The following is an 18,478-nucleotide window of genomic DNA, read 5'->3' as shown; positions in this document are numbered from 1 at the left end:
GTACATAGCTTATCCAGCTAAATTAAAAAATGAAATTATGACAAAATGGAAAAGTGCAAACAATATCCTACAAACTACACTGAACAAAAATATAAAAAGCAACATGTAAAGTGTTGGTCCTATGTTTCATGAAACATTCCATACGAGCTTATTTCTCTCAAATTTTGTGCACAAATTTGTTTACATCCCTGTTAGTGAGCCTTTCACCCTTGCCAAGATAATCCATCCACCTGACAGGTGTGGCATATCAAGAAGCTGATTAAACAGCATGATCATTACACAGGTGCACCTTGTGCTGGGGGCAATAAAAGGCCACTCTAAAATGTGCAATTTTGTCACATAACACAATGACACAGATGTCTCAACTTGAGGGAGTGTGCAATTGGCATGCTGACTGCAGGAATGTCGACCAGAGCTGTTGCCAGAGAATTTGAATGTAAATTTCTCCAATGTCGTTTTAGAGAATTTGGCAGTACATCCAACCGGACTACCAGCCCAGGACCTCCACATCTGACTTCTTCTCTGTGAGATTGTCTGAGACCAGCCACCTGGACAACTGTAATAAAGCCCTTTAGAACGGAAAATTGAAATTGTTGCATGTTGCATTTATATTTGTATTCAGTATATTATTATGTTTGTATGTCAGCATAATTGATTAAATTCAATTGAATCTTTTGTCTTTGTGCAAATGGTTTGGTAGTCAAAATTCTTTTCCGAATCACATTCAACATTCCCAAAAGTGCATTGTTTGTGGGATTGCGTCCCCCGTATTGTTTAAACACTTATCGTCTCGGGGAATTATCCGCATTTGTATAAACACTATTTTAAACGTGTTATCTGCTTCCACAATCTCTTCATCCAAAGAGATGCCACTGTAGGCAACAGCTCTGCAGACCTTGGGTAATTTCGCATGAGACAACCAGTCGAGGTTTTTACAGATATGAAGTGAATAGATATGCTTGCAGTCAGTTCTGCCGGCCGACCTTGACCTTGGACAAGGCTGGAGGGATGTGTGAGTTATGTGGAAAGACTGGACGGTTTTGCTTTGAGCTCCTCTCGCCATCTTCTGCATACTATTGTATTTTTTCTATTTGATTGCAAGTAAATCAAGCCACGGACAATCAAGCACTGCTGGTACAGTATGTTTAAAGCCTAGAGTCCTCTGCCTTGCTATCCTACATTGATAAGCTTTAATGTTAATGGCAAAGTCATTTCGAGATGAAACCCGCCTTGATTGCCCCTTCTGTGAGCTAAATCATAATGGGCAGGGTATAAGACATAGGAAGTGCAGTGCTAGGAAAGGGACTACTCTGAGGCACCATCAGTTACCTAAGTTCACTAAAAGCTCAGTTTCTTGATTCTTTGATCTCTCTGATTTAAATGGGATGGTTATGGGTGTTCTTGGCACCCCTGGTGGTGATGACCAGTGGACAGTGGCAGATGGCCCCAGGGGGAGGTCTCGGTGACGTAGCCACAGGGTTGGGCCATCTGGCATGGGGAGGGCTACCTGCCTTGGGTCCTTGCGTCGGGGCCATGAGCACCTGGCAAACCTGGCATAGTAGGATCTGGCAGGCCGCCAGAGGAGGAAAGAGTCCACTTGATTTGGATGGCACATCCCAGTATGGCACCATCTGACTGGAATGGTACCAAGTAGAGAGGGAAGGTCAAAGGTGACTTCCTACTGGTTGCCGGTGTACATATGCCTCTGTATTTCTCTGTTAAAAGGGGAATATCACATAAAAGTTGGAATTGGAAGAATTGAATGGAGAGACTATGAATGGACCATTGTATGTGTAGGAGTGATTTCATTTCCAAAGACCTAAGTTATAATCATATTGGGTGTTAGAAGTAATCATTATGGTTTAATGTCTGCTAGCACAGGCTTTTAACTTAGATTCAAAAGTTCCCCTAATTAGATCATTACTTGATTAAAAAGTAGATGTTAATTAGCAGCGTGTGAAAAAACATCTTAACCAGTTGTCAAATTGAAAATGACAAAATGACGTGTGATTATGGTTCAGTAAGTCTGCTTTTATAGAATTAAATGAAAATGGATGTAATCTTCTTTAACTGTTGAAATTACAAAATGACTTGAAATTACCATAATTATATTACAACGGTGAATAGCAATAAGGTTTTATAATACAGTGGTTGTGTAAATTGATCCAAGAAAGAGCATGAAACAGACTTGGTGATGTATATTGTTAAAATTACTGAAAATATTGGTCTGGTTTTGCCTCTTAAACATCCCTAGAAAAGATAGTCATTGAAGCACTCACCCCGAGTACCAAACAAAGAAACACTCCAGATGTTTGGTGTTTTCCTCAATCAAAATAAAGGCCGGATCCCATTAAAAAAAAAAAAAAATGTAAATATCAAAAGGCCCACCTGCTTTAGAAAAACCCCTCCTATGTATAATGAATAAATGACTGATTCATGAATAATGGAATGTACAAACAAACTCCTTTCGATCCTCCACCTCTGTGTTGGAGGCAGTTGGGAGGTAATACAGTGTTGCACCACCAGGGCTCCCATGAGCCCCCTATCTGGCAGGTTGAAATACGTCCCTTCTCTATCGCATCTCATGCTAAAATAATCTAATATAGTATCACCTAATCTCGCAAGAGGACTCACTCAAGCTTCCTCCATGAAGGTCTTTGGGAAAGAGTGAAGGTAGATATCCCTATATCCCCTGTCTCTCTAATCTCTCCCATCTTCTGGAGCATCTTGGCAGTACAAAGAAGTATGAAACGGGTAATACACAGAGAAAGAACTAAATTGACCAAGACCGCCAGACGTTGTATCTAGTCTTGGGGGATTTCTTTTGAACTCCATGTCAACGAAGAGGGCTGAGAATTCATCTCTGTCTGAATGGTAGAAGCCTTTATTTAGGCTCGGTGAACCCCAGGAGCATATCGCTGCTGAGTGGATGAACTAATTAAGCCCCTGTTTCCTGGTGCACCAATTGAAAGCCCAGAAATACTAATGAGCTAAGCCTCGCTGTAGTCAGACACTATCAATCAACCGCCACCTGCACTCCCACTGTCCCCTCTACAACTTTACATTGAAATGACACACCAAAAAAGCATCCCTTTTAATGCAACTATATTCGAGGCACATTTAATATGTAACAACATTTAGATGCAGGAAATCAGATTGGTGAGATGGGGATGACCGTAGGGTTGGTGAATGATGGTGATTAGCCCATGGTGATGGGATTCAAAGCCACTGAACACCTACGGGTCAATTACACACATGGGGACAATGAAAAACAACAGGAGAAACAGACATCCACATACGTTCTCTAGTCTATGAGAGTAGAGATTAAAGACTAAGTCCAGTCAGGATGCCTCTACCGTAGCCTAGCCTATGTGTGGTGTCAAAACCGTCACTTTGGTGGCAGCTAATGGAGACCGATGGTTGACTGTTGGCTCCGGGAGCTGCGACATTGAGAGCGGACCGATCAAAGCTTCATCTGAAGGCTACATGGTAATTCGGCAGTGATGAGGCCTGTTGAGGTAAACGCATTTGGATGCGGGTAGTTGTAGCAGGCAGATGTGGCAAGTAGTATCTCCAGATGTCTTCATCAGTTTCCGACGTGTCTTTCAATGAGGTTTCACACAGATGGGAGCTGCCTAAAGCACCAGGCTTATCTCTGCAAATTTCATCCAAACCATTCCTTACTTCAAAGACATAGCCAAAATGGCCGCCCGGTTTCCAGATCTACCAAATCCGGTGGGAACCGGTCCAAGGCACATATCAGAACGCAAAAAAAAAGCTTTACAAGCCCAGTCAGTCTCAGATTTCTCACACCAAAAAAAACATGCTAAACTAATTTACTGAACAAACAATATCTTACTGTGTAAACAATGAGATTAGATATCGGTTTGTTTTTGCGCCTCAAAGTTATGTATATTTTCATATGCACGCACCAGCTTAGAGATTCAAAGGAATTAACATTTTCTGGGCATGATTTATTTAACATATTAATTCACACCTGCCTTTGATATGTCTCTCACCTTATCAAGACAGGGGGCCCTTCCTCTCCACACTCACAGCTGTTTGATGTTGCATTCTAGGGAAGGTTTTTTTCTTCCATAAATCCTCATTTAATATTAATACCTCTATTCAATCTGCTAATAGGGCCACCACTCACCTGACTAGAATATCCAAAGCTACCAAGGGAAGAATTGAGTCCTTACAGGTTCACAAAAGGACAGCTGAAAGTGTTACTTCTTCACAGTCCAATCTGCAATATTCTCAAGGGAATATTGTATACTGAAATTGTAAGTAGAGTTAGTCCAATATCTATGTTGCCAAGGGAATATAGACTGAAATGATCAGTAGAGTGTGAACAGTCACCGATGCGTGCCAGGTACAGCCGATGTGCTTTTTCATCTAACATCAGATAGGATGTCATTTACATACCATAAAAGATTGAGTTGAATTTGTTCACTAAAAAAAGTTTAATTCTACAGATAAATCATCATGTTCATTTGTTTATTCTACCTATGCATATTCATCCTTTCCCTTCTTCACTTTAAGAGCTGAGATCAACTATATTAACAAGTTTCATTCTTCAGTTCATTTCCTCTTTTCTATCGGGCTTTATTCACTGACACAATCCAGTATTGAACTGTAGTAAATACTGTAACCAACAGCAGGTACTCAATCCTTTTTGTGTGCAACCACAACACTTTGGTAAACCTTTTTCCAGTTGTTTAATGTTGTCAGTGGGTAGCGGCGGAAGCGGTCAACTAGAATTCTCAGTTTGTTCTGGGCAAAAGCGAGCTGCATGTTTAATAACATTTAGGGGGAATTTCAATTACACATGTAAGGTTGATTTGTCTCTCGCTCTCCCGTGCAGCTGGAGAAATATTGTGTGGACTTAATTAACTGGTGCAATATAAAAATAAAAACGTTTTTTGTTTAAACGGGTGACAAAAATAAAAACTGTATATATGTTCTATATAATAGCATTGTCATTTCTCAGCCCACGGTTAAAAAGAAGATCTGAGCAGAAGCTGATACAGAGCCAAGTCACATACAGAGGGGAATGTATAGATATTAATGCACAGTAATCCTATCTGTCCTCATAGAAAGAGGCGTTGTAAAGCACTCCTCTAGGTCGTCCGTCGTAATCTATTAAAACTACCTCCAGTGGGTGTGGTAGAAAAGGAGGAGAGAACTTCGCCGTTCGCTTTTTGGTTTTGAATCTGAAAGTCCCTTGTATTGTGAGATGTCGGTTTTCCAGAGCGTAAGTGGGGCAAAAACAAGGTTAATCTCGAGTTTGATTTTGTCGCAGTGCCCATAGACGGCGCCAGACATAACCAGACACTTATTGAAAGGAGAAACACAGGTTGGCTGATGGTTCCTAAGGAGAGCAAATGCCATTCTATATTTTGTGGGGGTGGGTTACCATTCTCGGTCTCCTTGCTTTATCTGAACCTGGTCAATTAACTGGAGCCAGTCATCTCATCCCACCTCATCTCTTTCACCCCATCTGCCTCCCCAGCCTTTCTTCATTGAAAAAAATAAATAATTTTTATCTTCGCTTTCAGCCATACTCCTCGGGGTCACAGATTGCCTGGCATTCAATTTGTGCCAAATACAATTCTGCACCTGATCAGTGCGGAGATGTGCCTAGATGGGACTGTCTGGCTGCCTAAAGAGGACATCCGACTGTCTTTCAATAGCTGCCAACAATCATCCTTGTCAATCTGAATGGCGAAAGGGGACACGAGCTGCTACGAGCTCCGAGGAAACTACTAATGTGTACACACTCTGTGCACGGCGATTCATCCCAATTCACTCCTATTTGCCTGAGATTAAGAGGAGAGAGGAGACGACTAGCTGGAAGCTGAACCCATTCTGACATCTTGATGTAGGGCCTACTGTATGTGTCTGGAGGAGTGTGTTGCAACACAACCTATTCCATAAATGTTCATCTTGTTTCTTTTCCATCCGTCTCGATCTTTCTGTAGCCATTTACTGAAGGGACATAATCATCAGATCTGGAATCACGCAGCTGTTCCCGTGGATTGCTTTACAAAGCTGTCGTTCAAACGCCTTATCTCGCGACTGGGGAAAATGTTGCTGGATGGACATATAAAACGTTCAATTTCTCGATGTGATTAGCAAGATAGACGTGGAAAAGTGGCTCGATGTATCAAAATGTTCCTCATGCTGTATCAAATGTCCAAAATGTCAATGGGATTAGCACGATGCGTGAGTATATGTACGGTCCAGATACTCAACCATCCTCCTACTGGGAGGTTGGAACCTCTACTATTTCTGTCCAGTTCTGGTTAAAGGACAAACTCCACTTACTGGAGCTATAAACATGAGTGGCTCATCTCACCGACAAAGTGGCTAGGCCTTGAATGTGAAACTCAACATTTACAATCAAATCTGAAACGATAAATAATACATCTGACCAAACAAATCTAATATGAAAACTCTGCACTGGGTCCCATTCTATTCCATATAGAGAGCAGAGACGTAAGCACACTGAAGATAATCAACTCAATAACATGGCAATCAAGGAAATCCAACACTTGAGATACACAAAATGCATTTTCTGTTTCCCTGCTCAAGTAATTGTAAGAATATTGAGTGAATGATCAACAATGATTCATCTTTTCCGTGCCTTTTTGCAGTTTTGAAACAGGTGTGGACATCAACAGTATTCACATTATAGTGAACACGTAACTTTTCTACCAGAAGTCAACAGGGTTTTTGTTTTAAAGTAGTCTAACCTGATGCATGACACCAACGATAACACCCATCACAACAAATATACATATTACTATTTCCTACTCATTGACAAGGAATTTAGCATTTTCCTGAAACACCTGCAGAAGGAAAAACCTGATTCATAATTCAGTCATTCTGATTAACCCCTTCCATATTTTAGTCATCCTCTGATGTCTCCCTACTCTTCAGTATATACATAAATCATAGGCCGATATCCGAACAGTGAAGAATTCTCACAGAGACTGATCGTGTTCCACCTTGAAGCCAGGCCTTTGCACCGCGCTTCAATGCACCTCTAATGGCATGGCCCTGCTAAGCACACCTCTCATCTCTCCCACACAGCACACACACACACACACACAGCCAGGCAGCCAGCTCCTCAATCACCATCACTCCCATCATCATGTCCATCTCCGTCTGCCTAAGTGTGTATGTGTGCATGTGAGATGGCTATAAATATATGCCACAACTGAGCAGGAGAGGTGAACCAGAGAGGATAATATGCCATTACCACCACCACCACCACTTGCCTGGTATGACGTGTCACTGGATATTATGAAGAGGGAATCCATCCAGATGTGTGATGTGCTGAGAGGGAGAACTAGCACTTGTATGACTGCACCACTGACTGTTATTTGAGTGCGAGTTAGTTATACCTGAATGAACCAACATTTGTCAAAAGGTAAACTAGGGGTACTTTCAAAAAGGAATATGACAAATGTTTTGTTGTTCATTTCAGCTGAATTGGCTGGTGAAAATTATAAAATGTGTAAACATATTCAAAATGAATGGGTTTGAATTAAATGAATTGTATAGTTAATGACAGATAAGATAGATAAGTATATTTTATAGCAGTAATGTGCTCCAATGGCTTCCCATCCCTGCTGCCCAACATCTTGACACCAAACCATGCATGTAAAACACAATTATTTCACCTACAATCCCCTGGAAAGAGCATAGCATTACACTGATAAACATTGAAATTGAACTACCAGCTTTTACAGCCCCGCAATCTATTTACCCCCAAGCTCTCAGCAAGCATCATCTACCAGTTGGCTTTTACTTGATTCAATCTCTATTGGTAAATAACTAATCTACTTCACTTAACACTATAGGGACCTGGAATATTGTCCAGGGCAAGCAAACATGAAAGATGATGAAATCATCAAAATATGACTGCGACAGGATCCAATAGTGAGTGGAGGAGGGTGGAAGGCTGGGGAAAAGGGCACTTACTGAAATGAAGTGTGCACTCCTGAGGCCTCCTAGGGTGGGATTAGAGTGCTACCCAGGTACATTACTTATAAACTCGTTTTTATTATTTGTCCATGCATGCAGAGTCTGGGGCTCTATAACAACAAGGAAAGCTGACGCTTTCAATATCGCTACTAGATTTTGTTAAGGTTTTCCAACTCAGGCCATCTTTATTATTTGTGAATAATCCTCTGGAAGTTGTCTGAGAAAGAAAAGTGAGAAGCGAAGAGCAAACCTGGGCCTGGTGGGTTTTGTTTACAGGCAAACGAGGGAGGGCCGTGTTAGCCAGACCGGTAAATAAACGCTGGCTAGTGGGCCGTGACCGTCTCCGCGGGCCCGCTGCCTGATCAGTGCCTGACCCAGCACATACACTGCGGCTCAATTATCCCAGACAGATACAGACACCAGAGTTAACTCTCCCAACAGTGGGGGGGCAGAGCTTGGGAAATGTTCGCCAGTAAGATAAGCCAATCATATGGCATTGATACAGTAGTTATCACAAGATTTTATTTGTATAGACAGACATACATACATATTAGTGTGTACAGTACCACAACCAACTATTGAATGTAGTACGTTATGACAAATATTTGTATCTATTATAGTATATGACCAGATATTTACCAGTTGCTCAGTACTATCATTAGCCCCTTTGCCACTGTAGTTCAGAGGGAATCCCATTGCAATGCAAGTAAAATGTGTTTCTATCACTACTTCCTTTTGGAGATGGGGGATAATTGAAAGAGGTGGATTGCACTGCGCCTTTGTTAGGCTGCTGTTATTTTTGTTCGTATTCAAGTGATATCACTCTGTGACTCACTGTTTTGTACATGGGAGTTGGGGTGTGAGGAGTGGGAATACAGGAACAGCACAGTTGGTGGTGCAGGATAATAATAAAGTGCCAAATGACTGGAAAGAAATAGCAACAGAAAACACAAACTCCTCTCTGGCCATTTCTGCCAGGGCCAATGAATATGTAATAGTACATTTCAATGGTTGTGTTCTCTTGTTTAACTGCTGTGGCCCTGATTGTGTGGGTCTGTCAGTTTAGCATACGGCTCATTTAAATTGCCTGTTTGATTTTCAGCCATCTTGGATAACAGGTTGTAAATGTGCTTGGTTTAACACGACTGGCTCCGCCGTGGCCACTACTGCAAGCGGGAGCCGTTGACACCATCAAATTGTTGGAAAACGAGCAAATTACAGAACATTTGATGTGTTAGAAAAACAGAGATCTTAGTTTGACAGCAAAAAAAGAAGAAAGTCCTCTTTCAATGTGCCTTCACTGCTGTACAAGACAACTGCTGTACAGAACCATAAATAGATTCCCTCAACACATAGGAACAGCCAGAGTGAGACTATCGTCAAACCGAGACAGCTGGTGTGAGCTGGTTTCGCACAACACACTTCTCCACCAACTTTGTGATCAACTCACTCAGTAATTGGCAACTAAAACGTTTGATTTTCTTCTTCTGTTCGGCTCAAAAAGAAACTTCTCTGACAAATGCTTTTGTTTCGAAGTATGTTTGATCATTGTATTGCTAAAAACTCATTTCATTTTTAGCATGGGTTTTGTCTTAAGAACTGCCTCAACTGGGAAAATTGAATCAGAGTATGGCTCCTAGCTTGGTTCAAGTCTGGCTTTGGTTCTGGTTCATTGATTATATGACTCAGACCTGGGTTCATGGAATCCCAGATGGGCGGGGTTGGCACTTTTGGGACTATTCCATTGGTTCCATTGCACCAGGCAAGCACAGCTGAAGTATTTGACAGAAAACAAATACTATTTAAACCCAGATCTGCCCTGACTAAAGTGAAGAAGTTTCTGAGCAATACCGATACTGAGGAGTAGTGTGGCAACATGAATTCAAAGATGAAGCTTCAATGCTATGTTGGCCCAATCTCAAATGGACCCCTAAGCCCTACACCCTATGCACTTGTGGAGATCCGAGAGAATTTGATTGGTGTAAGCAACGTAGTTTAAACATCTACCTAACCTATCAGATCTCCACAAGTGGTTTTAAGGCGAAGGGCTTAGGGGTCGATTCGGCATTGGGCCGTTGACTTCCATACAACTCAATCCATATTAATACCCATGATGCATGTGGGCACATTCTATATCTTCCGAGTCAGTCCAAAGATGCGGAGTAAACTTGTTACATGGATTGACTGTGTCAGGCTGCATCTTGTTATCTTGAGTGACAAGCAAAGTATTTAATGCCCTGACATTTCAATAATGTAAATATGCAGTCTCCTGGCACACTTTTATGTGCATGCAAGGAATATGCCAGTGCCACATATCCCCCGTCGGGACTCTGGTGTGTTTGCTGTAACCTTTCCATGAGATTTAAAATCCCAAGCCTGTCCCAATGTCTCTCCAAACAATGATCAGAATGTACAAATTATCTCAGCTCCTTTTTGAGGCAAACATTTGAATCATCCATCATCTACATGTAGAATCATACAGTATTTAACACACACACACCTCCCATCTCTTCATCTCCTCTACTGCATGACTCCATCACTTAATCCACCACTGTCTCCTGGGCTATTAAGAGAAGGCACATTCCTTCATATTCCAATCTGGCACAAACACACACACAGCATATGGGATCATTAATACCCGTAACTATGCAAATGCCCAATAGGTTAGATATACAGCAGCAGCACACATCCCATAAAAAGACAGACAGACACAGACACTTCCATTTCTGCTCCACGAAGCATTGTCAACTCATCTGTTTATTTGCACTTGTGCTCAGATGTGAAAATTCTAAGAGTCTCTATTTATTTCTGCATACAGCAACAACTCTACATATTTAATGCAGGAGATCTATTCTTGCTCATTACAAAGTTGCTTGCGTCACAAGTGAGAAGAGAGGGGGGAATTGTTTCACAGTTGCACACAATTAGAACCCAATCTATTCATATCACAAAACAGCACAGGTTCCATATGGCTATATGGAGGTGATGCTGCTGGGCAATTCCATGGTAACAGAATTATGCTGAGCCTCAAATGTTTCTATTCAAATGTATGTCAAACAAAAAACATTGATTTCAAAGTTCAACAAACCAACAAATTTACTGGAAGAACTGTGCAGATGCAAAGTTTGGTAACATAATTTGTCAAATCTCCCTTCATTTTTTAATGGGTCCACGTTTTCCCCCAAAAACTTAAATATCTACTGCGAATTAAGATTCAACGATGTCTGCAGAAAGAATGGGGTGTCAGCTATGACATGACACATTGGCTGTCTTCGAATACCCATACCAACATACTGTAAACGTAATGAGTATATACACTACATACTATTAGTTCCTTTTAGTATACTGTAAACTAAAGGTATCCTTTCAGTTGAGCGTTCTAGATCTAAGCCTGTTTACCGAAAGTTGATTCTGTTGCTACGCAACCTCTTGCTAGCTTGTTAGCATAAATTACTAGCTAGACATTTTTGTCCATTCGTAAATTCTGAGCGTTTCCCCTCTCTGAGCGTTCAGAGCGCACACTGGCCAAGGGGTAGGGTTGATCCAAGCATTCTGACCATAACAACGGCACTGCAGTCAAGCACACAAGCTAACCGGCTAGCTACTTCCAGAGACAAATGAGAAAACACCTCACTCTGACCATTTTCCTCCTCGCCACAGCAGAGCTGGTTGGGCTGTTGTCATGTTATCCAGAGCTTTGGTGACTGTAACTGTCCTGCTGGCAACAATTTCATTTTGCTTTTTTGCTGATGTTTACTGACACCGGCCATATTCAACAGGTGTTGAGCGGTCGTAAATTCATCAGTTATTCTCGCTCTGGTACACTCAGACGGGAGTGCTCTGAAATCGGAGTAGATAGCCAGAGCGAATTTATGTCCATTGAGAACTCACAACGAGTCTACCACTTAGCAAAGAATGACGTGAATAATCAAGTCAAACATTGGGTAGTTAGTTAGCAAGCATATAGTTAATATACTGGCAAGTTTGATGTATTAGTAGCCCATGAACGAGGTAGCCATCTAACATATCGGTAGTACCTACTGGTGTAATGATATGCGGTTCGAAAGGATAGCGTGGCCAACACATTGTCAGCCAACATAACGTGTAGCTTAACTTACTTGAAAAGGCATTACTTTATTACATTGCTCAACATTTGTCATAATTAGTTAAAGCAATGCATTTGTATCCGCTCTTGTTGGACTTCAGCTGCATATTTTCCGCCATTTTCTTCAAATCTGAAAATGGTTGTAAAGCCATGCCCATTTCCTGAAGAATTGTATTATGGGCCCTAAAAGTACAGAAAAAAAGTGTCCACTGCGTGTATACTTCATATTTTGATGAATGTAGTACAACATCTGGGAACTTTTGGCATACTAACTCTATCCATACTATGACTACTACTCCCCTCTCTCTCCAGATGAAATCTCGCGTCTTGTGACGGCCGGCCGCCCAACAACCTGCCCGCTTGACCCTATCCCCTCCTCTCTTCTCCAGACCATTTCCGGAGACCTTCTCCCTTACCTCACCTCGCTCATCAACTCATCCTTGACCGCTGGCTACGTCCCTTCCGTCTTCAAGAGAGCGAGAGTTGCACCCCTTCTGAAAAAACCTACACTCGATCCCTCCGATGTCAACAACTACAGACCAGTATCCCTTCTTTCTTTTCTCTCCAAAACTCTTGAACGTGCCGTCCTTGGCCAGCTCTCCTGCTATCTCTCTCAGAATGACCTTCTTGATCCAAATCAGTCAGGTTTCAAGACTAGTCATTCAACTGAGACTGCTCTTCTCTGTGTCACGGAGGCGCTCCGCACTGCTAAAGCTAACTCTCTCTCCTCTGCTCTCATCCTTCTAGACCTATCGGCTGCCTTTGATACTGTGAACCATCAGATCCTCCTCTCCACCCTCTCCGAGCTGGGCATCTCCGGCGCGGCCCACGCTTGGATTGCGTCCTACCTGACAGGTCGCTCCTACCAGGTGGCGTGGCGAGAATCTGTCTCCGCACCACGTGCTCTCACCACTGGTGTCCCCCAGGGCTCTGTTCTAGGCCCTCTCCTATTCTCGCTATACACCAAGTCACTTGGCTCTGTCATATCCTCACATGGTCTCTCCTATCATTGCTATGCAGACGACACACAATTAATCTTCTCCTTTCCCCCCTCTGATAACCAGGTGGTGAATCGCATCTCTGCATGTCTGGCAGACATATCAGTGTGGATGACGGATCACCACCTCAAGCTGAACCTCGGCAAGACGGAGCTGCTCTTCCTCCCGGGGAAGGACTGCCCGTTCCATGATCTCGCCATCACGGTTGACAACTCCATTGTGTCCTCCTCCCAGAGTGCTAAGAACCTTGGCGTGATCCTGGACAACACCCTGTCGTTCTCAACTAACATCAAGGCGGTGACCCGTTCCTGTAGGTTCATGCTCTACAACATTCGCAGAGTACGACCCTGCCTCACGCAGGAAGCGGCGCAGGTCCTAATCCAGGCACTTGTCATCTCCCGTCTGGATTACTGCAACTCGCTGTTGGCTGGGCTCCCTGCCTGTGCCATTAAACCCCTACAACTCATCCAGAACGCCGCAGCCCGTCTGGTGTTCAACTTTCCCAAGTTCTCTCACGTCACCCCGCTCCTCCGCTCTCTCCACTGGCTTCCAGTTGAAGCTCGCATCCGCTACAAGACCATGGTGCTTGCCTACGGAGCTGTGAGGGGAACGGCACCTCCGTACCTTCAGGCTCTGATCAGGCCCTACACCCAAACAAGGGCACTGCGTTCATCCACCTCTGGCCTGCTCGCCTCCCTACCTCTGAGGAAGTACAGTTCCCGCTCAGCCCAGTCAAAACTGTTCGCTGCTCTGGCACCCCAATGGTGGAACAAACTCCCTCACGACGCCAGGTCAGCGGAGTCAATCACCACCTTCCGGAGACACCTGAAACCCCACCTCTTTAAGGAATACCTAGGATAGGATAAAGTAATCCTTCTAACCCCCCTCCCCCCTTAAAAGAGTTAGATGCACTATTGTAAAGTGGTTGTTCCACTGGATATCATAAGGTGAATGCACCAATTTGTAAGTCGCTCTGGATAAGAGCGTCTGCTAAATGACTTAAATGTAAATGTAAATGACCAATAAGCATACTACATTCTCAATTTACATCACAAATAGTATGGTTAGTACGAGTATTCAAACAGCTATTGACTTGAATTTAGACACAGTAACAGAATGACAGTAATGGAATTTCGTCATGGGTCCCTGGGTATAACTCTACACACTGGCTATTATTTTTATGAGCTCTGCCCCCAAATAAAACCATATTTGGTTGGTCCAGACTGGACAAAATCTGAACCAATCATAGATGTCTATGTTTCACAAGTTTGGACATCAAAGTTCAGCACAGTACAGCACAGAACAGTTCATTACACTACAGTATAGAGTAGAGTTCAGTACAGTAGAGTGCGTTAGCGCTGGGTAGGAACAAAAATGGGCACCACTGTGTATTAGGAAACCCTCGACAAGAGACTAGGATGACCATTTAACTACTGCTTCAGAAGAAATAGGTCATACTGTTGTTGTATTTGATATCCCTCCACCTCAAATGCATAAGGTCACACTTTGGAAGTTGGTTTTTCAAGCCCCCTCAGAAACACTGGGGGCATGAGAGCTGGTGATGTGTTGAAATGAAATCAGTTTCGTTACAGACAGGACTAAGTGCGGGTAATGAGGGATGGGGAGAAGGGTCAGAGATTCTCTCTGAGAAGCATGGGGAAACGGTCTCATATAAGCAACAGCTGAGGTGATTGTGTTTTCTGTCTTGAGTGTCTCTGCCATGATTTGTTCAGATGATTGTTCAGTAACTTGATGATATCACTTAACAACAAAAGTGATGCATGTCGAATAGGCTTTGGCAATTATACTGGGGATGACAACACACACACTGTTGCCTCGGAATGAAGGCGCGCGCGCGCACACACACACACACACACACACACACCTTTCGTAGGCCTAATTTATTGGCAATTTCACGAAAGTCAAACTGATGGCTACATTTTCTCTCCATTGATGCGCTGCGTGAATGCGCACATAAAATAATATTTGGTCTAAGACAACTGTACAAGTATTCACTTACACTGCTATTTTGCCCAGACCAGTGCACCATGGCTTGGTTGTGAGCGGAATCTCCGGTCAAAGCGAAGGTTGAACTGGTGAGTTTGAGTTCGTCCTGCCTCGAACTGGCCGCTCTCCTGTCCTCGTTGCTCCATCGCAATTCGGACCGTGTCACTCTGCTGCGCCCAGCCGGTGAGGTGATGCCCTCTCGAGAGTAACTCAGAGGCAGCGTCTCCCTTCTCTTGGGTGAGCCGGAGGACTTCACTTTATCGTCCCCAATATTAGCTCTCGGGCTGTTCCTACGAACTCGGTGCTTGTGTGTGATGCCGGGAATTAAATCTGCGCGAGCCTTCCCGACATCTGTATTTCCTGCATGAAGGTTCATTTTCAGGTTGGAAACTTTGTACTCGCCGCGCGGGGTGAATTTTCTCTGTTTACCACCACCGTAGTGCATTCCTCCATCGAGTAGTGCGTTTTTGGAACGGAACGGCATGTCAGTATTCCGTTTACGCCTTGAGTAGATGTATTTCCCCTGGATGCATTCATCGGACCCAGCTGCGCAACCAAGCTGCTGAGTTTCGGCACTTGCAGAATTTAAACTCCGTGAAGCAGTTGCCCCGTCTCCATTTCCAATAACTTCCTCTCCGTACCCTGTTGCGAATTCTCGTGTGTCCGTTTTAAGCAGTAATTCCTTAATACGCCCCTTATCTCCCGGCTGACATGATCTGCAAGTTAGCTCTGATTTAGCGGCTAGAAAGAAATATATGATTATCAAAAGCATAAACCAAAAAACGTTATTGTGCCAAATAGGGCATAATCTGACAACCCTCTCCATAGCTGGTGACAAAGAAAGATGCTCAGTCTGGATACAATACTTTTTTTTTTACTCTCTTCCCTTTGTGACTGTAATTGATGTTAAGCAACGGAACTCCTCGCAAATTGTGGCTCGTCCAATTGTTCTGCAGTGTTAAAAAGTGCTACTCGGCGAAGTGGTCCCAGATGAAGGATTTGATCGAATGAAGCCCTGCGCGCGCGGGGGAGGAGCTGGCAGAATCCAGGGAAAAGATAGGCGAGATTTCTTCTTGCGTCTGTGTTTTTTCCCCTCATCAAGAACGACGCGTTAATAATTTCGCATTAAATAATTTGTTAGCATTTATCGTACGTATGTAATCTTATTCGCTCTCTTTTTAAATACTATTGCTTATATGATTCCTTTGTCAATGTGGTTGGCTATTACTATGGTCTTGTTAACAATATCCCTAACAGCTGTAGATTGTATCTACCAGTAGCTAGGCCTACTGTGCATAAGAGTCAACTGCTCAATCACATTTCTCAGAAGATGAAAGATAATGGTTATATTCATTATGAATCTGTCTATTTGCTTTAAAGTTATAGTCGTGATATTGCTCTTAGGGGGGGGTTCTGAAATTAGAAAATATTAATTAAACTCCAATTATGCATAATGTCACGGATCACAGAGGTATGATGTATTAAGCAATCATTAAGATTTAAATACCCTCTATATGGGCATGACAATTATTATAGAATATATACTTTAGATCATATGTATCAAACTCATTCCATAGGGCCGAGGGTCTACGGGTTTTCGCTCCACCCTTGTACTTGACTGATGAATTAAGGTCACAAACGAGTAATGAACTCCCCTCACTTGGTTGTCTAGGTCTTAGTTGAAAGGAACAACCAAAAAACCCGCAGAGACGCGGCCCTCCGTGGAATGAGTTTGACACCACTGCTTTAGATTGTCTCTCTACATGTGATGTGAGAACATCATACGCAATGTGAGGTCGTTCACTAGCCTACATGATACATCCGACATCCGTTCACTGGGACTTGCTAGAACGTGCCTCCGTGCCAAATTGACGCCGTCAATTTTTTTTAATCTGAAAATGTTTCAGAACGTGAGAGATGCCACCAGTGAAGAACACTGGAGTAAACATATAGCCTAGGTACGGTTATCGTAATTAGATACTGTTATGTTATCTTCACACATCAGAAAGAAGAGTATTACCATTTTAAAAGGCATGGGTCCCTAGACTGTGCAAACGGTCAATGTCAGGAACCGGGGGGGAAACACAAACACGCCAGAAATGTAGCTGTTTGTTTTTCTCTGCCTTTTAATGACGTGATACGCTATGTATTATGTATGCGATAATTGTTGCGCTGATGAGCATTTAAATGCGTAGAGGGAAATGCAAATGAACACAAATCACTTTGATCGTTTTTTTTATTTTTATATTCAGAACATAAAGAGTTGTTGATACAATAAATGGAGATATACAAATATGGATTTTCTTGGCTTTCATCCAAGTAGCCTATAACGTCGGCATCAGATTAAAAACCGATCTAATGGTACTTGTTAAGGTTTTAGATCAGTGGTAGGCTATCCAATTCCCAATGTGTATTTTTAACTTTTCATTCTGGTCATTGGTATAGAATTCCAATAGAATTCCCATTGTACTGGAATGTTTCTCCTCTCTTGGTGGCCTAAAGGGTTAAATCCTTTGACGTCCTACCATAGACCTAAAATATATTAAGTATTGCCTCTCTCCGTGGCACACTGCATTAAGCAGACATTTTGGATTGGATTAATGGTCTTGCGATGGGCAGGCCCCACGTGGCTGGAAGACACTTATCACACCATTCTTCCCCCAGTGTGCACACAGGCACAAACACACACACGCACACACATACACACACACACTGAGGCAGACAGTAATAGACATGATGATGGGAGTGATTGAGGAGATTGCTGCCTGGCTGAGTGTGTGTGTGTGCATGTGTTTCATGCGTGCAAGTGTGTGTCTCTGTGTGTGTGTGTGTGTGTGTGTGTGTGTGTGTGTGTGTGTGTGTGTGTGTGTGTGTGTGTGTGTGTGTGTGTGTGTGTGTGTGTGTGTGTGTGTGTGTGTGTGTGTGTGTGTGTGTGTGTGTGCACCTGCATGTGTGTGAGTGGGTGGTACAGTCTCACACCCCATCATCTCACATCCAAGTCTGGACACGCCATCCATTCACATAGAATCAATGCCCTGTCAATAGCAGAAATTGATTTGGAGGATGTTGCGGAATATGATATTCAGACCCTACTTTGTCTGATTTGTACCCAGTTGTAGTGTACTAGTATGCACTTGGACTATGAATGCACGACAAGGTCAATGAGTCACACAGAAAGAGGGACTGGGAGAGAGGAGGTACAGTATCATGACGCATAAGGAGAGGGGTTAAGTATAAGATGCCATCTGACTGAAGGTGACTGTAGAGGTGTGTCAAGTGTGGGTGATTCAGACTACCCTTTGAATATGTTGAGTAAGATTTAAGAAGGACATACAAGAAACTTCACTGTAGGACTCTTTCAAAAACAAGCAAA

The 18,478-nt window shown here is 42.9% G+C and overlaps 1 protein-coding gene across 3 annotated transcripts in view; it reads right to left on the bottom strand.

Annotated features, from left to right (window-relative positions):
• LOC139567734 (VPS10 domain-containing receptor SorCS1-like) overlaps positions 1 to 16,113 on the bottom strand; it is a 146,191-nt gene extending 130,078 nt beyond the window's left edge. The window contains exon 1 of one of the 3 annotated variants that reach the window (XR_011673459.1): positions 15,119 to 16,112. Coding sequence is in view for 2 of the 3 variants with exons in the window: in XM_071389193.1 (XP_071245294.1) it covers positions 15,119 to 15,931 (813 nt within the window). In the remaining variant the exon portion in view is untranslated. Of the gene's footprint in view, positions 1 to 15,118 lie in introns of all 3 variants that reach the window. The other 2 variants (XM_071389193.1, XM_071389192.1) reach the window with 2 other exon arrangements.
• Between the last annotated feature and the right edge of the window lie 2,365 nt (positions 16,114 to 18,478).

The sequence above is a fragment of the Salvelinus alpinus genome, chromosome 2 (assembly GCF_045679555.1).
Source record: "Salvelinus alpinus chromosome 2, SLU_Salpinus.1, whole genome shotgun sequence".
In the NCBI taxonomy this organism is placed as follows: Eukaryota; Metazoa; Chordata; class Actinopteri; order Salmoniformes; family Salmonidae; genus Salvelinus; species Salvelinus alpinus.
Note: the sequence above shows the minus strand (reverse complement) of the source record. Positions and strands in the feature narration are given on the sequence as shown.